Source organism: Limulus polyphemus, unplaced genomic scaffold, assembly GCF_000517525.1.
Source record: "Limulus polyphemus unplaced genomic scaffold, Limulus_polyphemus-2.1.2 Scaffold1265, whole genome shotgun sequence".
Lineage (NCBI taxonomy): Eukaryota > Metazoa > Arthropoda > Merostomata > Xiphosura > Limulidae > Limulus > Limulus polyphemus.
Window position 1 is genome coordinate 196,526 of NW_013666875.1, and position 25,481 is coordinate 222,006.

Here is a 25,481-nt window from a genome sequence, read left to right on the forward strand (position 1 = left end):
CTGGAAACAGAGCAGAACGGCATACTAGATCACGGAACAGTACAGAACGTAATTATATCAAACAATAAAACCACGGTTTACTTTATGTAAATAAATACATTCGTACAATGAAACCTCAGTTTATTTTATCTTAAAAGGAAAATAATGCTTTTATTATGTGATAGAACTGTGTTCCATGCAGTTCCTTTTCCAGGTTTTGACCATAGCCCTGTTTTATTGTACACTATTTAAGAATAAATAAAATATGAGGCAGATTTATCAAAAATGACTATTTCAAAATATGCATTATTCAAATATAAATAAACCTAATAAATATTTGATATTATTTTCACTATATAAGATATAAAAATACAAGCAGTACGGGAAGTGAAGGAAGTAGATATGTTTCTTCTGAAAATATTACAATTCAGTAGAACATCACGAGTAAGAAAATCATTAAACTAAAGTTACACTTAAATAAGCTCCCAGTGGCTTACAACGCTAGAATACGGGTTTCGATACCGTAGTTGGCAGATCGCAGATAGCCCATTGTGTAGCTTTGTGCTTAAGTACGAACAAACAAACACTTAAATAAAAAAGTTCTATAAGGATAGAGCTAAATGCTTGAAAGAAAACAATAGAAGTTAAAGTACTTTAAATGAACCATCAAATATATTCTAATTTTATTGTGTATTTTAAATGAACCACCAGATATATTCTAATTTTATTGTGTATTTTAAATGAACCACCAGATATATTCTAATTTTATTGTGTATTTTAAATGAACCACCAGATATATTCTAATTTTGTTGTGTAATTTTAGTAGCACGACCTCAAAGTAATGTAGTAAAATGTACAATTTATGTTAAAAACAAAATTAATGTTACGAAGTAGTAAAATGTGGGAATGAGTATAATATTTTTGTTCTTGTAAACATTTAAATAAAATGTTTCAAAGTTAGCAGATGTGTTTGTTTGTTGTTGTTTTATTTCTAAATAGAAAATTAAATTTCTGAGAAATCCATTACCGAAGTTTTCACATTTTATTCCCCAGATTTCCTCAGAATAATTCGAGTTGTTTTTGATTTGTAATAAATTTTTGTTATTTCTGTCTTTGAAAGTACAGTGAAATAATACGAAAAAATGTGCAACTTGCTTTGTCTTACATTTCTAGTGAGTATATGAGCAAACCTTCGTATGATCTTGGTGTACGCTGTTAACTGTGTAATTATAATATTATAATGCATTGTTTCGTCAGTTGGATATCTTCGCTGTTAACAATATTTTAGGTCGTAAACCCAATAATATCTCACGAGGTTCAGCCAGGATAGGAGACTTAGGCTAGTCCTAAATACATATATTAAGCTAACAATGCAAAGCAATCTCTATAATAAAAGTCTAAATATAAAAAAAAATAAAATCGGAAATTAATTATATTCGACATACTAAAAAAATCTAATCAATACTTTTAATGAAAGTAACAATAAATAGATAATATTGTATACCTTACTTAGGAATCACTAGATGTCTGCTAGAACTACGTTCGGAGAACTAATTTTCTCTGTAAAACGTAACATCAGTATCACATGTCCGATTTTTGTACAGCTCTCCTAATTTTTTACTTTAGAGAGGAGTGGCATATTTGACACATTTCCAACGATACATGTTACTGTTTAAACGGTATCTAATAAGTAGCAATAAATAACTTATAGTAAAACCAAAAACTGATGTTTAGGAAGCTACAAAATAATGAATAAGAAATTAAAAAATACCTGAATCGTTCGTGAAATATATAACAATGTTAAACGTAACACAAAGAAAACAACATATTATTTAAACTATGAGGGGCGTCTAACACGGCCCGGCATGGCCAGGTGGTTAAGGCACTCGACTACCAATCTGAGGGTCGCGGGTTCGAATCCCCGTTACACCGAACATGCTCGCCCTTTCAGCCGTGGGGGCGTTATAATGTGACGGTCAATCCCACTTTTCGTTGGTAAAAGAGTAGCCCAAGAGTTGGCTGTAGGTGGTGATAATTAGCTGCCTTCCCTCTAGTCTTACACTGCTAAATTAGGGACGGCTAGCGCAGATAACCCTCGTGTAGCTTTGCGCGAAATTCAAAAAACAAACAAACAAAACAAGCGTCTAACAATAACACTTTAACTATCCATTGTTACTTATCAGGTAGCCCCTTGTAGTGTCTTCGGACTTACAACGCTAGAATTCGGGTTTCGATACCCGTGGTGGGCAGAGCACAGATAGCTCATTGTGTAGCTTTGTGGTTAATTACAAACAAACAAACTTATCAAGCAGATAGAGCTGGTTACAGGAGGTGATAGATAACGTTAAGTCTTCTGTAATAGGCGAAAAAGAAACACAGCCTCTTGGAAAAGTTACAATCGGTTCGTTATCATTCTGGACAATATTCAAAGGAATTAAAGTTTAATCGTGGAAGTTTTTAAACGGTCTTGTTACTCTGTGGAACGTCTAAGATAATAATAACTAGAAAGTTTACTGTTGAATTTCCCATAGAACTGAATGAATTTTGTGTTTAAAATGCTCAATGAGAAAGCCCGATTGCGAAAAATGAAAGTGAGTTTACTAACACTATCCACAAAGTTTTGCAATGTTAACTAAATTCTATTGAATCTAATGGTGAGCATAACTTATGGTAAAACAAGCCATTACGTGAATAATAGTTGTGAACAGTAAAGATTCTACTCGTGTAACAAGTTTTTACTGCTCGAACATAGTATCTCAAAAGTATTGATAACAGCTAACATTGAACACAAAACTTGAAACGATGTTTCTGGCACTGAATATGTAACGTAAAAAAAAAAAACAAAAAAAACTTACCAGGCCTCACTGTTCCTGTCTGTTTCTGTCGTATAAACAAATCCAAATCTGTAGCAGCGACTATGTTTTCAAGACCCTTCTTAATCTCTTTAAATGACTAGACCAAAACAAAAAATAACGGAAAATTAGAATACACCAATCACATACTTATTTCAAAATCAATTCTGTAAATTGAATATTTAACTATACTTCGTACATTTTCCCAATTTTTTTTTGATAACTTGTATTATTATGCAATAAAACTAAGGTTCGTATCATTAGTTAAAATAAAAGATTTCGATAAACACAAAATTTCGATACAGATGAAAAATAACTATTTAAAGTGATAGTAGAAAGAAGTTAATGTTTGGAAAATATAATCAACTCACCAGATTAGAAATTCATGTTTCTAGCAATACGTTTGGAAATATTTCAGTTATATCCACAAAAAAAATCCAATCACACAATCATCGTTTACAATAGATAAACAAACAAACAAGAAGAAAACCTTCAAAAGCTCTTAAAGTGTGCTCTCTCTAGTTTCTGTTACGAAACACATATCGTGCCTCTAATTATAAAAAACATTTTTTTTTTAAATTAAATCCTGTGTTTACCTAAAGTATCCTTGATTATGATGATTGGTTTCCTATTTCAAATAAAGAAAATAATTCTGGCAATCTTAAATACATAATTCGCATTCCTTACGATTCCAAGCTATCATTTTTAGAAAAAAGGCAAAATGAAATAAAGAAAGAACTGTTTAAAATATAAAATGAACGACTGCGAGTTACAAAGCCAGTATTAAAAGAAAATAAATATGAGAAACATATAAATTAAATTGCCATATAACTCATTCTTTTGACTATGCCATTTCAGTGTGACCTTTTCCTTAAGCTCCTGCTCTTGCTTAGCGGCAAGTCTCTGGACTTACAACATTAAAAATCGGGTTTCGATACCCGTGGTCGACACACCACAAATAGCCCATTGTGTAGCTGTGTTAACAACAAACAAACGTAGGAGCCACCCCATCTCGGTGGCCCTACAGTAATTCTGTGGGATTACAATGTTCAAAATCGGGTTTCGATACTCACGGTGTGCTGAGCACAGAGAACCTATTTTGTAGTTTTGTGATAGAAAGAAACCTTTTTAAGATGATAAAATTAGTGGTTTATGAATTAAGATCGTTTGAAAACATTCACAAATTAGAATGAAGTTATGTGTAATTTTGTGTAGGAAATTTATCTTTATCACATGCATAAAGATAAGAATGATATAGTGAATTATCATATCATTGAGGAGATAACAGAATAATCTAAATAATCTAATTCAACGCCTGAGGCTAATTTGATAATAATGTTCTTGCGTTCAAACTGCACATGTGTGTGTGTACCATTTGACCGATGCACAGTAAGTATTTGGAGAGAACAAGTGTTACACGCGCAATAAATGCTACTTAATGATATTATGAAAAAACACACAAAAAAACATGAAGCCGATTTTTATTTAACGTAATACACAAACAAGGTTTAAGTAATTGAATTTTACTATTATTAAATATTTGAATTTGTCTATTATTAAGTATTTGAATTTTACTATTATTAAGTACTTGAATTTTTCTATTATTAAGTATTCGAACTTTACTATTATTAAGTACTTGAATTTTTCTATTATTAAGTATTTGAACTTTACTATTATTAAGTACTTGAATTTTTCTATTATTAAGTATTTGAATTTTACTATTATTAAATATTTGAATTTTACTATTATTAAGTACTTGAATTTTTCTATTATTAAGTATTTGAATTTTACTATTATTAAGTACTTGAATTTTACTATTATTAAGTACTTGAATTTTTCTATTATTAAGTATTTGAACTTTACTATTATTAAGTACTTGAATTTTTCTATTATTAAGTATTTGAATTTTGCTATTCTTATTTTATTGATATACATGGAATTATTATATGTATGTAGTAGTAGACATAACTTTACAAACTTAATTTATTGTTTAGTAACAAAATCTACGATCGTAAGAGAGAAAAAAGTACTTCATAAAAGATCTGAATTCTTTCAAATTGAATCATATGATTCTATCTATCTTTACAAAATATGTTGGCTTGTTTTAGTTTTCTTTTTTCATGTTTATTGTTGAAAATAAAAATTTTAAACTTTTTGAACAGATATTATCTTAGTTTGATTTAGTGAGAGTCTGACCAAGCATTGTTTTTTAAACCTATTGCTAATCTGTAATGAATACACATTGAATCTAAAATGTGTTTTACCTCTTTCCCATTCAGATGCAACGAAGAGAACATATAGGCAGTAGACCACATGGAATCCTTTAGGAAAAAGATCCGTTCCGCTTCAAGAACCTGAAAAGTCTTATTGAAATGTCCAAGAAAATGTTCACGTGTTAATTAAACATAGCCCTGTGATAATGTAAAGTTATTAATAATGCATCACAGTTACGTAAAATTATTAATAATGCTTTTGGAATCATAGATAATTACTAACAACACTTCTTAATCGTGTAAAACTATTAATAATACTTAACAATCACGTAGAATCATTAATAATGTTTACCTTTCATCTAAAGTTACAAATATACGAAAAATCATGTAAAATTAGGAATAATACCTCACTCTAATATAAAAATGCTAATAATATCGTGTAATCTTGGAAAATTATCAATAACACCTAGTGATCGATTAAAATTAGGAAAAATGCCTCACCCTAATATAAAAATGCAAATAATATCGTGTAATCTTGGAAAATTATCAATAACACCTAGTGATCGTGTAAAATTAGGAAAAATGCCTCACCCTAATATAAAAATGCTAATAATATCGTGTAATCTTGGAAAATTATCAATAACACCTAGTGATCATGTAAAATTAGGAAAAATGCCTCAACCTAATATAAAATTGCTAATAATATCGTGCAGTCTTCGACAGTTGCCAATAACTCCTAGCAATAGTGTACAAACGTCATGCGTCACATGGATCATAGAACCAGGTCAGAAACCCTAAGTACATTCGTAACAGACCCTAAATTTGAAGAGCTGTATAGAAGGAAAGATTGCCAGTCAATAGCACCAGCTATCTATAAAGCTGTTCCTAACCGAAAAGCCACAGAAAATGTCAATTTCATATTGTGCCCACAGATAAAGGAACGAAGCGTATGGAGTGGCATATTGAAAACTCGAACCTTGGACCTTGTGATCTGTAATCGGGAATAGTAACTGCAAGAAGACACGCCTGACCTATGTGCAGATAAGACTTTAAGCTGATATCTCCACGTCGCTTTGAATTGGGCATTACGCTTCGTTTTATGATTATATCGTTTGATATTATTCCATTAAAATGTATTAGTATGGACCTAGAGAGTAAGTCTAAGTGATTTGATTGATCTGTCGATGGTTTGTATTATTAACGGTAGTAGCTGTGTCGTTTCGTGTAGAAAAGATATGTGAAATTTGATTTATTCCTAAATTCGTTGTTTCGTGATGTTTCGTCTTCGTGAACACATTACAGGGTATCTGAAAATTCTGGAACCACAGGCACTTCGACTAATTTTACAGAATGTGTTCTACATGCTGTCCTTTTACTTCGAAACAAGTTTGGATTAACAGTAGGATTAACTCGATCTTCTCATGCTTTGCCAGCGCCATAATCGTTCACGTATCTGAAATTAAGAAAAGCTGCAGATCAACTATGGTTTCAGACTTTTCGGATACCCTGTATATCCAGTATCCTTCTATATCAATCAATCGATTGTTTTACCCAACATGATACAGGTATTTTCTTTCAACTTTCAGTAATATTTTACTCTGCTCGAACATTTTTAAAGCGGTCAAACTGTATATACATAGAGGTACATCAGTGTAGGTGTAAAAGCCTGTTTAAAATAAATATTACACAAACCTAGTGAAACACAATAACGTAGCTAAAAGCATCGAAAGCTGATTTGAGAAACAACTAAAAACACTATAATAAATCAAAACTACTCGTGTCGTTGAAGAAAGTAGTAACCCTTACCAATTTAATTAACGATTTGATTCGTCCCTAAGAAGTTTCGTTTATATTTGTAATAAAGTCTCCCAAAACTTGCTAGTCTTGAATTTATAGATCGTACTAATCACGTATAAGGAATTTTCAATCGGGAGAGGATCAACTGAATAACGAGATATTTAGCTGATGTTTTATAAGCCCGTTTGTCTGTTTGTTGAATTTCGAACGAAGCTACTCGAGGGCTATCTGTGCTAGACGTCCCTAATTTTTCGTGATAGGCTAGAGGGAATTAGTTAATGGAGAACACTTGCTGTTAACACTTGGATTACTCTTTACTAAGAAACAATGGGATTCAAAGTTATTTTATAACACCCTCAGGGCTGAAATGGCGAGTATGTTCGGCGACGGATTTTTATTTTATTGTTATTTTTACAAGAGCCGGAAGGATTTGAAAATCAGAGTTTCAGATGTTATTGTGGTATTTCTTATCATTATTTGTTATTAAAATTCACAAAGACGAGGATTTAGTACTGAATTACGTGACTACTCGTGAATTCAATACTTATAGGTCGTGGAGTGGACTAGTGGTTAGCATGTCGGGTTGCGGATTGGATGGTTAGGGACATGATATCGCTGAATACGTTCCACGCTTTCAGCTGTGAGGGAAGAACAAAAGGAACAGTTAACCCTTTTTTTAATTCGGCTCAAAGAGCAGAACAATGCCCTTAAGGCGGCTAGTGCTGTTAGCATGATACCCTCCCTTAGCAAATTTTTGTAACAGACAACATGTATCTTGATTTATTAAAAAATCGAATTGAAATAAGCATTTTTGTCTGAGATACACTGTTTTATCGTCAATCTGGATTATAAAGATTGTTTGTTTTTTTGGTTTAAGTACATGTGTTATATATTACACTGTTTTGTCGTCAATCTGGATTATAAAGATTGTTTTTTTTGTTTAAATACGTGTTATATATAACACTGCTTTGTAGTCAATCTGGATTATAAAGATTGTTTTTTTTGGTTAAATACGTGTTATATATAACACTGTTTTGTCGTCAATCTGGATTATAAAGATTGTTTTTTTTATTTAAATAGGTGTTATATATAACACTGTTTTGTCGTCAATCTGGATTATAAATATTGTTTTTGTGTTTTTTTTGGTTTAAGTACATGTGCTATATATATAACACTGCTTTGTAGTCAATCTGGATTATAAAGATTGATTTTTTGTTTAAGTACATGTGCTATTCTTGTCATTTTTTCTTACTTAGTAAGTATTTTTTTCTACTAAAAAACTTCCTCACTTCGTACTATTATATTATCCACTTATAAAACTAAAAGACAATACACAACAGTAAAACATATATAACTCTGCTTTTGTTCTTTTAGTTCTATGACCGTGTATATAAAGATCAAGTATTAATGCCATACATAAGTCATATTACAAACTGTTGTACAGGGTGCTTAAAAATGAAATTGATAATAACTTTTTAGTTTCTTGCATGTAGGTATACAAAAGATGAAAAGCAGATACTGCAATAATACAACTTCACAAACTGTGACAGAATAAAGTGTCAACTATTATATTATGATATTCTCAAGACACGAGAACTATATATAACACATGTACTTAAACAAAAAAAACAATATTTATAATCCAGATTGACGACAAAGCAGTGTTATATATAGCACATGTACTTAAACAAAAAAAAGCAATCTTTATAATCCAGATTGCGACAAAGCAGTGTTATATATATAACCTAAGTCTCATACGAACGAATTATAGACTTGTACCTATTTTAAGCACACACTTAAAAGAAACTGACCGAGTCTCATACGAACGGATAATAGACTTGTACCTATTTTAAATATACACTTAAAAGAAACTGACCGAGTCTCATACGAACGGATTATAGACTTGTACCTATTTTAAATATACACTTAAAAGAACCTAAGTCTCATACGAACGGATTATAGACTCGTGCCCATTTCTTTGCAGCTCTTTCAAATCCTACACATATCGTAACACTTTACTTACTTAGTTGTAAAATGAAGTTCTATAACTGGTTATATCATCGCGAAAAGTAGAGCGTGCTGGGAACATATTCGTATTTCTTCATAGTGTTTTAAGCCCACGAGGACAATGCTTTTAAAACTTATGCATGAAAAAAATGTTCAAGATTCACGTTTCACCCATTTATTCTTGTCCCTGGGGGGACAAATTCTTGTCCCTGGAGTACTTCCAGAACCATAAGAAAGTATCTGTATTTTATCTTTTAAGTGTGTATTTAACAATAGGTACAAGTCTATAATCCGTCCGTATGAGACTCGGTCACTTTCTTTTAAGCATGTATCTAAAATAAAAACGAGTGTATAATCCGTTCGTATGCATTTTAAAATAGGCTATTATCAAGAAAAGAAGTAAGTTAGACATATTTCTTAAAATAAAAAGAACAGGCTTCAGAGAAATTAAACGTTTCAGCTGTTGTAGAATTTCAGCTTTACTTTTATTTTCACGAACTAACAACACAGTAAATCCATTTAATTATTAATAATTTAATTATTAGCTGTGCTACTTGTTAAACATAATTTCTATGATGTTTAGTCTAGAACTATATTGTATTTTATAACAAAACATGGCTAAGAAGAAAAACACTGAAACCTTCTAACGAATAATTAAAGCAGTGAACCGAAAGGTATTTAGTTGATAACACCTGCTAGTTGCAAGTGATCAGAACTATAATACATTCACGTCTACGTGTCTACGCTGCATTGTCATGTGCAGATAAGCCTAAATTAGCCCGGCATGGCCAGGTGGTTAGAGCGCTCGACTCGCAATCTGTGGGTCGCGAGTTCGAATCCCCGTCACACCAAACATGCTCGCTCTTTCAACCGTCATTGTTATAATGTGACGTTCAATCCCACTATTCGTTGGTAAAACACTAGCCCAAGAGTTACCGGTGATGACTAGCTGCCTTCCCTCTATATTAGGGACGGCTAGCGCAGATAGCCCTCGTGTAACTTTAAATGTATGTTTTTGCAGTAACACCAAAACAGATAGACGGAAATAATCATTCCTTTTTTTCCACACCCCACGTTCAATTAAACTTCATGTAATGTTCAGGCTTAGTTTAAATTGTTTGAAATACGTATGATACTTAAATTTCTGCCTGCTTTAGATTACTGAAGCCGAGAAGTAAAACGGGATGGATATAAGGTTTATTCTAGCTATCAAGCTTTACCTACTATTCAAATACTAAAAAAAAAAAAAAACAATTGAGCTTTTGTTTTCTGTATATTTTCTAAGTTCTTGATAAGTTCTGGATATAAGCTTTATTCTAGCTATCAAGCTTTACCTACTATTCAAATTCTAAAAAAAAAAACATTGAGCTTTTGTTTTCTGTATATTTTCTAAGTTCTTGATAGAATATATAGATTTTCTGGCACAAATGAAAAAAAGTCGAAGTACAACAAGACTTAAAAAACGTGCTAACATGATGTAATGGTGAGCGTGGGCCGAAATCCGCAAACATCCTCTGCATTCTTGGAACATTTTCAGTAGTAATATTTATATCTCGATGATTGATTCACATCCTGGAAACAGTAACAGGGAGTGGGTGCTATTGAAACTTATATCACTTAATGATCTAAGGATCCTCTTGATTTCGGTACGAGTTAACGTTTTATGTTCCTCATCAATTTCCGGCTACAAAGTCTGTTTGTTTCGATAAATTTGTAATTTTAATAGAAATATAACTTACAAATGTGCCTCAGAGGTGAATTACTTAAAGTTGAAAATGAAACCAGAACGTTAGAAATATCCAAATTATTACTAGCTTTCCAACGAACCGCTTTAACCAACTAGACAGTACATATTATCTCTTTGGAATATTCAAAACATTTACTTTTTTTTAGTGAGTTTTGTTTCCTGCATACATTTGCCATTCTCTTGTCTAAATATGCTATTTCTTTTTGAATAATTACTGCTGTGTTAGGTAATATTCTCATAACTTACGGACAATGCTAGAATCCGGGTTTCGATACCCGTGGGTGGCAGAGCACAGATAGCCCATTGTGTAGCTTTGTGCTTAATTACAAATAAACAATAATAAACATAACTTACGGCATCAGCCAGTCACTCTGATGACTTGCTTCATTACAGATATAAATACAAGGATTTTCCCGTTTCTTTAGAATGAAGCAATCATTGTTTTTACTTTAATCCTGATACCATCGCAAAAGTTATAGTAAATACAACTAATCATTAGAAAATATATTTTAACTTCCAATGTCTCGCGGTATCAGCTTTGTCAGTGTATTATTATATCATTTCCACATAGCGTTAAACTGGAGAACGCAAGAAGAGATGTAAACAATACAAAAAAAGATGTAACAACAATGTGATAATATGTAACACGTGTCACGTGTAACACCTCGCAACAATAATAAACGACTCGAGTTCGGTAATCTCAAACAGAAAAAAAATAATGCAGAGAATAATATGTAACTGTATACGTTATATTAATTTTGGTTAATAAAATTATAGAACGTACAATTAGTTTTAAACATGAAATATAAAAGCGATAAAATAAACTTGGACAAATTAATTTATTAGACATAATAAATTAATTATAAACTTTGCAAATTCGTCACAAGTACTCAAAGAGAAAGAAGAAGAAAGAAAATAAAAACACTTTGTTTTTTAATTAAACTTTTCACAATCACAATTAAATGTGGCATTTATCTTTTTAAATAATTAAGGATTTTATTTATTTTTCTTTTCAGGATACCAAACAGTAATTACTAGTTTACCCTTTGTTAAATTGACGATACTGATACAATGTTTTTTTTAGTTCTCACTCCCAATAGCAGAATATTAAGCCTAACGGCTTATAATGCTAAATATCGGGTTTCGATACCCATGGTGGGCACAGCACAGATAGCCCATTGTGTAACTTTGCACTTAACAACAAACAATAAACAAAAATGTTTTACAAAGACGCTGTAATCTCTGTTTCCTTGTTGAATGGATATTACACATGTTTCTACAACATATAAATACACTCCTTATGTGTGGCCTGGTATACAACAACCATTTTGCAGCCTAGGTCAGGGTATTCTAAAGTATTCTGCCAAACCAAATAAATTATTTGTTATTGCATGAAGCGTTTTTGTTAAAACAGGAGCAAGAAGACGTGATTTTCAGTTTTTACCTGGGGTGAATTATTTTAATTGGAATATTAATGTTATATATACATTTTTATATTAGTTTCAAGAGTTTTCATAACAAAGGAGATGCAAAGGTTATTTAAAATGTTCGATTACTGTACGTGCTTAACTCGGTTTGGCTTCTTAAGCTCTTGGGCTCATTCTGACTTGATTTTTTTTTCATTACTATTCGGCTATCCTTTAGGGCTTAAAAACTATGTTTCTTTGGTAATTATTATATTCAGGAAACCGCTTCAGTGAGGTAATTTTTCTCTCTCATATCCCGTGTTTCAAGAAATTTCAAGTTTTTAGAAAACTCGGAAATTTCTAACATTTTTTTAAATAGGAAACCATACCATTTTCAATTCACTAGACGTTATCTAATAACTTGGGGATAAAGTTCTGCCTGAATCTGTGTTTGTGTTCATATTTCAAACTCTTTTTAAGCAGGAAAACATACATTTTTCAATTCACTAGACGTCACCTTACAATTTGGAGATAAAGTTCTGTCTGAACCTATATGTGGGTTAACTTTGCAATAATGTATAAATAATTTCCCACAAAAAGAGAACGAACACAGATTTACCTCCTACTTTTTTTTCTATTCACAGACAATGTACAGATACATTTTTGCCGTTTCTAAAAAAAAAAACAAGAATTATTAAGTTATTGTATATTTTACCAATTTACATTTGTGTATTTTGAGGTATAAAAGCATTTACATAGTATGTACCTCACAAGTGTCTTCCATTTTCTTTTCCCACTCTTTGCAGTACTCTTCAAAGCTCTCTAGATTTTTGCAGTAAGTATCTTTAGCATCAGACATCATCTGGACAGCATTTTTATGCTTTTGTACAATCTGAAAAGAAAAAAGTTTTCAATGAATTAATGTGCAAGGCCTTTTTTTTTTCTTTATCAGTTTGGAAGAGCTCATATAAATACAATATTTTTTTAAAGTTATTTGGCAAGATGTCAGTGTAACTAAGGATTTGCCCTGAAGTCAATGTAAATAGATAACTCAATGATATGTTGTACCGAATGTTTCATGTTCTAAAAGTCATCTCCATTGTTGCTGTTAGTGTTAGTGTTATTCCTTCTTTGTTGCATCGAATGTTTCATGTTCTAAAAGTCATCTCCATTGTTGCTGTTAGTGTTATTCCTTCTTTGTTGCATCGAATGTTTCATGTTAAAAGTCACATCAATTGTTGCTGCTAGTATTATCGTTATTCCTTCTTTGTTGTACCTAATGTTTCATGTTAAAAATCATTTCCATTGTTGCTGTTAATGTTAGCCTTTTTTCTTCTTTGTTCTGCAGAATGTTTCATGTTAAAAGTCACTTTTATTTTTGCTGTTAGTGTTATCGTTGTCCCTTCTTTGTTATGCAGAATGTTCTATGTTCTAAAAGTCAATTCCATTGTTGCTGTTAGTGTTATCGTTGTTCCTTCTTTGTTATACCGAATATTTTATGTTCTAAAAATAATTTCCACTGTTCAGGTGAGTAGGTTCAAAAAACCGATGTGAAATTCGGTGTTTAGACCAATATGACCATGTGGAAGTCACCACCCATATTGCAATGGCTTGTTGAACAATTCTTGAATATGCTTTGGGACGATGGTTATTATACCCGTAGTTACCATGTAGTGTGGCCATGATGTTATCGTAACACAACACACAATTACGTACGTGTAGGTTGTCTTCTACATGGTCAAACTGGGTCACACGTAGAGTTTCACAGCAATGTGTCCGTTGTTCCCAAACGTACTCATCTGAACAATGGAAGTGACTCTTGAAATACCCGATACAATGTAAAGCAATAAACTGGCTTGGTTGATTTCAATGTAATACAGTGCGAGACGATAACATACTTTGATATTTAAATCTCTGAACGTTATTTATGACACAATTACTGGAACAAATAATCTAAACCGTGCACTTTGTTACACTGTTTAAATGTGTGAAACACATGGTTCTTGTTTTCACAAAATACTTTAGTAATTAATTATTATGTACATTTAAAATAAATGAATTTATTGACTTAATAATACTGTGACTATTATTCGATCTTAAATTCTTAAAATATTCCGGTAAAAGCAGATAAGAAACAAAGAAATATTTATAATATGAAATATGAGTTAATTTTTTTATATAATGGGTGCAATTCTATGGTTTTTAAAAATACGTGTTTGAGTACAAGTGGGTCATAATTAAAAGTAAGTCGTGTAATATATCAGGTTACTTATTAATATACGTGTCAGTATTTGAATCAATGGTTCTGAGAAAACTGTTTCGAAACCATGCTTGTCAGAAAAAATATTCTCTATTTATGATCTAAAACATATAAATTTATGTCTAAGATAACATGTAATTAAATTCAATTTTATCCACATACTAGATAATACAATATGTAGTAAATAAATAATAATGCTAACTACAGCTAAGCTAGTATATAGAAAGGAGACAGAAAAAGTACAAAAGAAAATGTTTGTACAAAGTGCATCCCCTCCAAAAGGAATGAAATATTAATAATTAAGAAAAAGAAAAGAAAAGTAAACATACATATACAAATACAAAAAATTATAGCATGTAAAATATTTGATATCACTAACTGACTATAATTATAGAAATAAGTAAGTAAATCATACATTTAATAGTTCTACTTCGGAAAAATCCATTTTGAATGTATTTATTTCTTATTAGAACAATTAAGCTGAAAGAAATTTCCACTTGTCTCATGTAAGAAAATCATTTACAGAGTACTAGACAGGACATCTGTCTGCTTTTGTGGTCGATACAGCTAGAAGCCTTTTTATTCATTGATATCACTAAACTGCCGAAAAACCGATGGACTGATATACAATGGAGCATTAGTACAGTTGGTGCTCTGATCGTCGTATAGTTTTAATAGTAGAGAAAACTCAGTAATGGTCACTACTGTCGCTAGTGAAGTCCCAATCTGATTAGCCAAGAACCTAGGTCTATTTGGCAAATTCATCATCAAATACCTTTGGGTGTTACGAGTTATGTGCTAAACACATAAAATGCTGTCTATTACATACTATAATAAAAAAAAAGCTCTTGTCAAGTTGTCCCTTTTAATCATTTTAATTATCTTGCTGTAATTCTGACCGGAAGAACTTAAGTTATATAATGATTAGATATTTATTTTCATTTCTTGATGTTTGATTGCTATACTAATAAGTCAAGCTTACAGGATTTCACATTTCAAGAGATTTCACCAATCACTACATGCATAATTGATGCAATTGATTTTCCAGAACAGACACATATCTGCTAAATCAGTTTTCAATTATCGCTTTCAACTCACCATACATGATCTTGTATACTTAATGCTCTGTATCTTCACTCAGCTCACTATTAGGTAACAATTGTCGGTTTATTGTTTCTCAACATTTTCACACATGTTTTCGTATGCTCATCTATAAGACCAGACTGTATGTTCAGCTGCAGACCCAGATAGTATGTTCAGCTGCAGGCTCAGATAGTATGTTCAGCTACAGACCCAGATAGTATGTTCATCTGTAAGTCCAGATAGTATGTTCAGCTGCAAGCCCAGATAGTATGTTCAGCTGCAGGCTCAGATAGTATGTTCAGCTGCAGACCCAGATAGTATGTTCATCTGTAAGTCCAGATAGTATGTTCAGCTGCAAGCCCAGATAGTATGTTCAGCTGCAAGTCCAGATAGTATGTTCAGCTGCAGACCCAGATAGTATGTTCAGCTGCAGACCCAGATAGTATGTTCATCTGCAAGCTCAGAGAGTATGTTCAGCTGCAGACCCAGATAGTATGTTCAGCTGCAGACCCAGATAGTATGTTCATCTGCAAGCTCAGAGAGTATGTTCAGCTGCAGACCCAGACAGTATGCTCATCTGCAAGTCCAGATAGTATGCTCATCTGTAAGCCCAGACAGTATGTTCATCTGCAAACCCAGATAGTATGTTCAGCTGCAAACCCAGATAATATGTTCAACTGCAGATCCAGATAGTATGCTCATCTGTAAGCCCAGATAATATGTTCAGCTGCAGACCCAGACAGTATGCTCATCTGTAAGCCCAGACAGTATGTTTACCTGCAGACCCAGATAGTATGCTCATCTGTAAGTCCAGATAGTATGTTCAACTGCAGACCCAGATAGGATGTTATTGTAATTTTTTCTCACTGTTTTCGCAGTAGTAATAGTCTTTTGAAACATGTTCAATGCAGAAGTTGCTTTTTGATGACTTGGACCAGCAAGCGTTTTTTAATAAAAATTTCTTTACCGTAGACGTAGTTAAGTCATCTATAATGCCTTGATAATGGGCTGTATGATGTTCAATTTTAATACTGTATTCTTGAAGAGGCATGAATCGTGGCTATCACTGGATTTTGAATATATCATAGGAACTCTGAATATGATTTGTTTAGGATATTGATGTGATTGTAGCACTGACAGAATATCACCAATAATTATTTTAAAAGCATAATTATTAATTTGAAAGAAAAATCCCAGGGCTCGATTTGAAATATCTGTTAGCTCGTCCTCTATATTTCTAAGTCTTTGACAGAGTAGCTCCTAATTTAGACAAAACCTTTCCAGCATAAATTTAGTGCTTTGGTACTTACTAAACTAAACCTTCTTACATGAAGATTTCAATTCAAATTTCGGTTATATTTTTTATAAGACTGAGAAGCGGGAAGTCACACAAGCAAAGTATTTTAATCAACTTTTGGTAACGAATACAAACCCCAAGATACTGCTGGCTTCTAATTTGTAGTGAGCTGATATTTTTTATCATTTTGACCTTTGCTGGGTCATCCTATGTCACATTTAGGCTAAAAACATGTTTAAAGAAGTTCAATTCCATTCTGATTACTACGGTTTTAATTAAATTTAGTCTAGCTTTCCAGAGTAATTGGAAATGTCTCAAGTGTTTATTCAAAAATAATTAAGTTAATGATAATCTTTACATTTCTGTCATTAAAACTCTCGAAAGGCATCTTTTGAAATTATAAGGCTCCCTACCATATGAAGAGCTGTTTTGACTACCATGTTCTGCTGGAATCTACTTACTAGTGTTTTGCAGCTAAGACCAAGAAGCAAACCAGGTAGTCCCATTAAAGTATCTAAGTTCTAATCAGTGTGAGATGAGGAGTAAATATCGCTATATGTGACTGCATTGACCTTCTGAAAGTCAATACAGAAAAGCCAGTTTCTTCTGACAGAATATGTCCAACTTCACTACTGCCAATCTCTTATTTGATTCAAGGTAGCTTCTTGATTAGATTAGTTTTATCACCAGTTTCTTGTGTATCCAGCTTCTGTTTATTAATAAATTGCTGCTCACAGATTCTATTTTTGTTCTCCACGCTATAGAATGGACGTCCGAATATATTGACTATTTCTTGGGTTGGCTATCGCTTATTTCCACTTTTTACTTTCAGAGTTTATCTATAGTCTTTACCCAGGGTTCTCTTAATCGTAAAGACGATTTCTCTAGTGGACAATAACAATTCTAATGTTTTAGTTTTATTGTATTAAACGTACAAATTTCACATCGTATATACGAAAAGACGACCTTCTTCGTACGTGTGCCGAAACAAAAAACTAGATATCAAATAAGTATAATAATAAATTTTCAAAACGCTTGTTTGTTTGTTTGGATTTCGCACAAAGCTACACGAGGGCTATCTGCGCTAGGCTATCTGCGCTAGCCGTCCCTAATTTAGCAGTGTAAGGCAGCTTGTCATCACCACCCAACACCAACTCTTAAGCTACTCTTTTACCAACGAATAGTGGGATTGACCGTCACAGTATAACGCCCCCACGGCTGAAAGGGCGAGCATGTTCGGTTGGACGGGGGATTCGAACCCGCGACCCGCAGATTGCGAGTCGGGCGCCCTAACCCCCTGGCCATGCCGGGCCTTTAAAAAGCTAAATATAAAGAATATATATATATGCACCAAATATAAAACTGTAATAAAGCTTATTCTTTATTAACAGAACTTACAGTGTCATAAATACACAAGATTATAGGGATTAACAGTGTTAAACCTTTAAAAGCTGCTTCTATTCCTGTTTTTCCATAGAAAACATGACTTGTTTGTCAAGAAACTGTACAACAGCTATATTTACAGTAATTATTTTTACTATATATATTATTAAAATGCTTAAAGAAACCAATACGTCACCATTTCAAATTCTTTTTGTTGAGAGTTCTGTTTCTCCGTTTCTTCCTTTAAATAATCTGAGTACGATGCAGACTCCCTACATCGCATATAATACGTCCTCTTTTCCTTAAGCGACAACAAATAAATAAATAAATAGATAAGCACAGTAGCATGAACTTTTCAAACATTCTAGTTTTAGTACAGATAAGCATGGTTTATGACATCGTAGTTACAATGTAAACAAGAATTCTAACATGACAATTTCCAATGTTTTACTCTCAACTGACGTTTTGAACTTTCCATTTTTATACGAAACAACACAACTTGTGTTTGGTATTTCGGTAACATCAATTTAAAACTTTAAAAGAGTGAACTTTAGTCATATATTTGCTTATATGTGCATATCATATTCAAACCTGTGGCTAAATATTTTCAAATGGAACGAGAAAGCGGATAAAATGTCGCTTGAAAAATATAATCTCTAATATTTTAAAGATGAACTTTAATATTTATTGTTTGATAGCTGTCTACTGTCGTTCACGTAATGCATGTGTAGGTATACACATGATAATGTTTATCAATATTTCTTTTTTTCAAGTGGTTCTTAGAAGAAAGCTTGGAAAAGCCAAAATCCTCTAAATAACATCAAAGAAAAAACTTATAATATGTGGGAATTAAATGTTCAGAGAATCTTTAGTATCAAAAGGAAATAACAAAATTACATGTTAAACATTGTATATGAAACACTATCCAATAAATTTAGTTTGTACTTTGAACGAATATTGGGACCATCTAATTATACACCGATTTTTATCTTAATTATGAACATCTTAGTCTTCGCCACCAGCTCTGTAAATCTGAAAACATTAATCAAATAGAATTACCTCTTGTAGTTGCTTATATTTTTGTCTTTTCACATTGTTTGCTTCACGTGTTTGACATGCCCTGTCTTTACTTCTTTTATTAAGATTTTCTACAAACTCAAGAATCCGAGTTTTTTCTTTGTTCAACTGGTGTGCATTGTTAAGGTAGGTTAAACCTACTAATTCGGTCTGATTCAGTATCACTTCCCAAGCCTGGCGGAGAGTACTAAGAAATAGAAAAATAACACTAACGATATGAAATGTGGTACTTAATTGTTAAAAAAACTAATGTAACTAAAATTTAAATATTAAAAAATATATCAGGTTGATTCAAATTTAAAATGGCTGAATAAACCACTTCACCGTATATTTTTAAATTTCACTTAATGATGAAGTTCGATAAATATTTTCATTATACATAGTATTCTGTATGAGATAAAATTCTTACATATCATTATAAACGCAGCAGATAAGTACAGTGTGTGGTTGTGGGTAATTGTCAGGTTTTGTATAGGGGCCGGATTATTTACAGTAGGTGCCTGTGACTTGTTGGCGACAAATTTAAACAATAAACAGACAGTATACAATCCATTTGTTTTAAAATAATATTCTCAAAACAATTCAAACGTATGTACAAAAACTCTTTACACTATCGGAAGTCCCTGTTTTATTTAGAACTTTAATAATTCTCTTTTCTTTTTGTCAAAAGTCCACACAGTCTGGTTCAGTTACTTTAGAACCCAACTGACAAGTGCGAATAATTTCTTCTCTGCTCTGTTATCACAATACGATAGTGATAAATTCACCTACGTTACCCCGAGGGTTATAACACTTGTATCCAGAATTTTAAATAATTGTCTTCTTTTCGTCAAAATCCACACAGGCGGGTTCAATTACCTTAGAACACCCTTTGACGCGACAAGTTAATATTTTTCATCGTTGCTGTTAAAATACCACTGTGAAATTACTTTAGATTATTGCCCGTTACGGCTAAAAAAACTTTTTTCAAAAAATTTTCTGCATCTGCACGTATTTATAACACACAACAGAATAATCTAGAAATTTCTAACCCTCTAGTAGCAACAACATTATACATAACTAGAAAAATTTGGAAACTTTGAGTAGGTGGTTAGGGCGCTTGACTCGCAATATGAGTGTCGTGGGCTTGAATCTCCGTCCCACCAAACATCCTCGCCTTTCAGCCGTGGGGACGTTGTAATGTGGCGGTCTATCCCACTATTCGTTGGTAAAACTTGTACAAGTATCGCTTTTAAAATCATTAATTGTTAACACTCTTGTTATGAAAACTAAATAATAACTCTTAAACTAAACAGTCTTGTTTATCCAATAGCAATACCACAGACGGTGCATATTAGTTTGACACATTAAAGTTTTATCATCACAAAACCGAACTATAACTACATTTTTCACGGTTAATATTACAACTCGGTCGAGACTCAGCTGTTACTGAGACGAGCTGGTTACTATGATAACTAGGAACCAGAATGACGAACTTGAAAAACAGTTTAGAGAGATTAGATTAGAAGATGTAAGATGTAAGTTTTTTTTCTGTTTTATCCTAGAGTTTAAATCGTTTTTTTTAATTACAAGTGAATTATAATATTTTCCTTACATGAATAAAATGCCAGTCAAAATGTCTACAGAGTATCATTGAGTGATTCAGTGAGATTGATCCTGTTGATGATCGAAATATTGATACTTTTGTCGATGTGCCCACTCATATCTAGATGTCTTTAAGTCTGAAAGTTTTTGGTTATTATGCTAGTGACGTTTACACTTTTTTATATATAGTAACCATGTAATAGACCCATAGACTATTTCTTTGAGTCTCGAAATGTTGAGTAAGCGCTAAAAATAACATGATATTACAATAAAACTTTTGATTAAGTGTCACTAAAATCCACTGACAAATTATTTCGAAAATTCTAAATATTTAATGACGCATGAAACACACAAACTGCTAGAGTTATTTGTATACACTCTTCAAGATATACTTACCCAAATTCGTATTTGCTGATAAACTGAACACTTCCGCTGCTAGAGTTATTCGTATACACACTTCAAGATATACTTACCCTATTTCGTATCTTCCACCAGCACTTTTGGCTACTTTCACCAAAGAATTACCATACGCTTCTTCAGCCTGGGCTCTGATAGACAAATGAGAGATTAGTAGAAAGCTAGACAGTCTGAGACAATCTGTATATATCGAAATAAAAATATATTTTCTTCATTATGTTGCCTACAACATCTATACTGATGATTTAAAACTTATCAATAGTTTTATAATGATATTTAAAAAAACCGATAATAATATGTTTGAGAAAATCGACTTAATGTCTTCATTAAGCCATTAAGAATCTCCCATAGATGAAAAATTATGTTTCTAAATTAAAAACCACACAAAGATTTTTAAATCCACGTAGACTGGTAAATAATAAAATCTTACGGGCTAGAAAACGTGATCAATACGAAACACTACTTTCAATATAAGTAAGTCTACCAGTACTGATTCTTAGACGCTGCCGTACAAATTTAAGTCGATAAGTACAGTTTTATATTGTTTTAATTCTCCTCAGATTGACTGTTCTGCGTTGATATATAGAAGGAATATTGAATAATCAACAAAGTGGCATCTGGAATCGAGTGCAGTGCTCTGTTCATACTTAGGAATAAAACATTGTTTACTGCGCCTAACTGTGAAGTTCCATAACTATCCAGACGTTCCTTCTCCAGGCATTCCTTAATGCATGCTTCTGAGAGAATTAAGTAAGAAAAAAATCATCTACCGCTAGAAGGCTCTTTCTCCTTTTCACAGTCAAGCCTTTTTTTCCCAGATTTTTATTGTATGTCAAGTTTAAAAAAACGCATTGTTCGGCACACAGAAAACTGAGGGAAGCAAACAAGAAGATGGACTGACAAAATATGTTGTTATATTAAAATATCAGTAGATTCGTTTCTTTTATTTTCGGTGTTATCGCTGTAAGTATTTTAATTGTGTCTACGTGCGATGTATTCCCTCCTTTTATACTGTAAAATATTATCGTCTGCTACATGTGTTATATTCCCTCCTTTTATACTGTAAGATATTATCGTCTGCTACATGTGTTATAATCCCGCCTTGTATTCTGTAAGCGATTGTTGTCTATTACAAGAATGAGTTCTGTAAGAATCACTGTGGTACGGCAAATTGTGTTGTTTTGGTGTTTTCACTATGTTATATATATATATTACACCACTAAGCCTTAAATGTCATAGTAACATGTTTACGAAGTCCGTAAGAAAAGCTTTCGGTTTTCTTTTGTTTTCATACAAGCAAAAAGCTTCTAGTAACTTCAAAAATAAAACACAAATAGAAATGAAAACAATTAGTGAAAAGAAAAATACAGTATCGCACTTTCTCATTAACAAATATATTGATTTAAAAATAAGTCATTTCTACATTGACTTACTCAGAAATAGTTGCCTTTCTATGCGATTTAGTTTTGTGTGATGTATATATATATAGATATACATGTAAAAGTGCTCATTATCTGGCCGCTGTTAATACCCATATCTTGTTACATTATCATCGAGGATCTTTCCATTTAGATATTTTTTAATCGATTTTCATCAACATCCGTAACAAGTATCATATCTCAACTGGATTCAGAATTTGAAGTGGTGCTATTTGAGAGTGTAATACGAAATGTGGCACTCTAAGAAACAACTTCCTCATCTGGCAGTTAGACCACAGAGTAAGCGACACTTGTAAATAATAAGATAGCGAAGTGTTTTTCAAACCTGAATAATTTATTGCTTTCACAGGTTATCTAAAGTTCAAAATGTGATCTAAATATATTCAAGAGCTCCTATTAAAGGTTTTACAGAATACGCACACAAATGCATTGTTTTAAGTATATAATGTTGAAAAACCACACATATTTCGCCTTATCGTTCACGTGATAAAAAAAAATCTAAATTAACATCTCGCTTCCTCTAGTGCCTGTGCGTTAACTAATGATAGTTATAACTTCTGATCTATGTAAATTTATAAGTAACTATTTACTCAGTTAATCCACAGATTAATTATTTTGAGGTGCTAATATAAATTTATGTTGTTTTTTTTTGTTCTGATGTAGCCTATTCAGAAGCACCCCAAAAACGATTTGTGATTTGTTTGTAATTAAGCATAAAGCTACACAATGGGCTATCTGTGCTCTGCCCACCACGGGTATCGAAACCCGGTTTCTAGTGTTGTAAGTCCGCAGACATCCCGCTATGCCACTGGGGGGCCACCTAAAAACGATCATAGATTATATAACATATATCTTCGAAGCTTACAGTGTATTAAAGGACACCATTAGCAGGTGATATACCAGAGACTAGTAACCGTTTTAGAATTACTTATATGTACAAAGGGTTTGCGAGTAAAGATAAAATAAAAGTAAGCTAAACTGTGAGAAAAATAAACGATACTTGTGTTGACGTAATGTACAATATATTTCGCTTCTTTCATTTCTTGTCGCAGCTATACATTTATAAGCATATGTTGTGAAAAAATAGAGAACGTACACCTTATTACAGTTAGAGAGTGAATGTTTAAAAATCGAATAACGAAAACAGTAAAAAGCAAAAAAGAAAACCCACATCATTTTACAAATGTGTATTAAGCACTGACCTAGGACTCAGTCTGGCAGGAATCTCCTACCGGAGAATATTATTAATTTTACTTTGATATTAAAAGGTTAAGTTTTGGTGTTCTTCTCGTACAGTGTAAGGTTTATATAAGAATATATATATATTAAGTAGTGACATTTCGTGTAATATAAAATAACATATAAAGTGTATACTTAAAAAAATCATAACGTATTACACTGTCAGCCGTAAACAAAATCGAGCATCCCAACTTAATGTACTGTCAGTAATAAGCACAATCGCATTAAAAACGTGCTGTATTTTCAGAATCTTAAGCTTTGTGAATTCCGAATGAAGACATTTCGACATAAACTGATAAAGAACATAAAAGATGTTATTCGACACCAATATTTTTGTTAGGGTTCGTCCATGTGTTTCTTTGTCTTTGCGAATCATTTGTGTATATAGTTTGTTTGTTTGGAATTAAGCACAAAGCTACACAATGGGCTGTCTGTGCTCTGCCCACCACGGGTATCGAAACCCGGTTTCTAGCGTTGTAAGTCCACAGACATACCGCTGTGCCACTGGGGGTCCTGTATATAGTAAATAAGAATGTATCTGCGAAGTTTTATATTAACATTTCGATTCACTAAAAGCTAGGACTCGATTTGTTGTTTGATACAGACATTCTAGATAAAACTGAACACTGAGCAAGAAGAGCAACAATGAAGGATTTCGGGATTCTTACCTTTGCTTCAAGAATTCTGCATAATCTTTAACAAATCTTCTTCCTTTTTGTAATCGTTGGCAAATGATTTCAAAGCCCGTAAAATCACAGATGTCAGTGTTCTGGGAGAAACCCAAAAATAAAAACAAATTTTCTAGTTATATTTGATAATAGCTGGAGTATCCATCCGTTGGATGGGTGAAATAAAAACTCATTTGTAACAAAGGATGGCAAATTGTGCTTCTATTTTTTTTTTCTTAGCATAATAAACTTTAAAAGTGCAATAAAAATACATAAAGGTACCAATACTGAAAAGAAAGACATACTGTTTTCAAGAATTCTATCAAAATGAAATTAAGTGGTGGGTCTAACCCCCTCATGTCATCCTGTGTCACTGTGTCAAGTTGCGATGATTTGGTAGTCCAACACACACACAAAACCTTTTTCATATCCTCCTGTGTCACTGTGTCAAGTTTGGTGCTGATTAATCAAGAAATGTATAAACGTATAAGGAACAGATACACACACACACATATATTGACGTATATCTATATAGATGTTCTGGCCCTAATTACGTCGCGTCAGCTATATTTGAATAAGAAAATTATAACACACGCTCGAAGTGCGAGTCTAAACAGACATAACTGTGATACGTTTATAGTATTGAATGAAAGTCGTGCTACATAACGTAGAAAAGAATCACAAATAGAACTTTATGAGAGTTATTAGATAAGAATCATATTGTTTTAAGCTTTTTGCTAAAATAATTAGTTGTTATATAAAGTCAAGTTGAACACCATAAACATACACGTTCTACAATTTTGTTTTAGTTTATACTTAAGCGATAGTTTTTTATTACTTTTAAACGAAATTTTAAAATGAAAGCCATAAGCTAATTAAACTTTTTTTTTGATACAAGTAAAGCTTTTCTATTACCATGCGGATCTAGGATTCAAGAATTTGGAGGTGTGAGAAACACCATACGAAACTACTACCTAGGATTCAAGAATTTGGAGGTGTGAGAAACACCATACGAAACTACTACCTAGGATTC

At 32.4% G+C, this 25,481-nt stretch overlaps 1 protein-coding gene across 2 annotated transcripts in view; it reads right to left on the minus strand.

Annotated features, from left to right (window-relative positions):
- LOC106462842 (proline-serine-threonine phosphatase-interacting protein 1-like) overlaps window positions 1-25,481 on the minus strand; it is a 40,267-nt gene that overhangs the window by 7,962 nt on the left and 6,824 nt on the right. Inside the window, exons 2-8 of one of the 2 annotated variants that reach the window (XM_013922805.2) lie at window positions 24,449-24,549; window positions 21,159-21,233; window positions 19,084-19,288; window positions 18,221-18,325; window positions 12,768-12,893; window positions 5,096-5,194; window positions 2,835-2,931 (exon numbers count right to left, since the gene is read on the minus strand). In XM_013922805.2, coding sequence (XP_013778259.1) covers window positions 2,835-2,931; window positions 5,096-5,194; window positions 12,768-12,893; window positions 18,221-18,325; window positions 19,084-19,288; window positions 21,159-21,233; window positions 24,449-24,549 — 808 coding nt within the window. The remainder of the gene's footprint in view (window positions 1-2,834; window positions 2,932-5,095; window positions 5,195-12,767; window positions 12,894-18,220; window positions 18,326-19,083; window positions 19,289-21,158; window positions 21,234-24,448; window positions 24,550-25,481) is intronic. The other variant, XM_022390236.1, reaches the window with a different exon arrangement.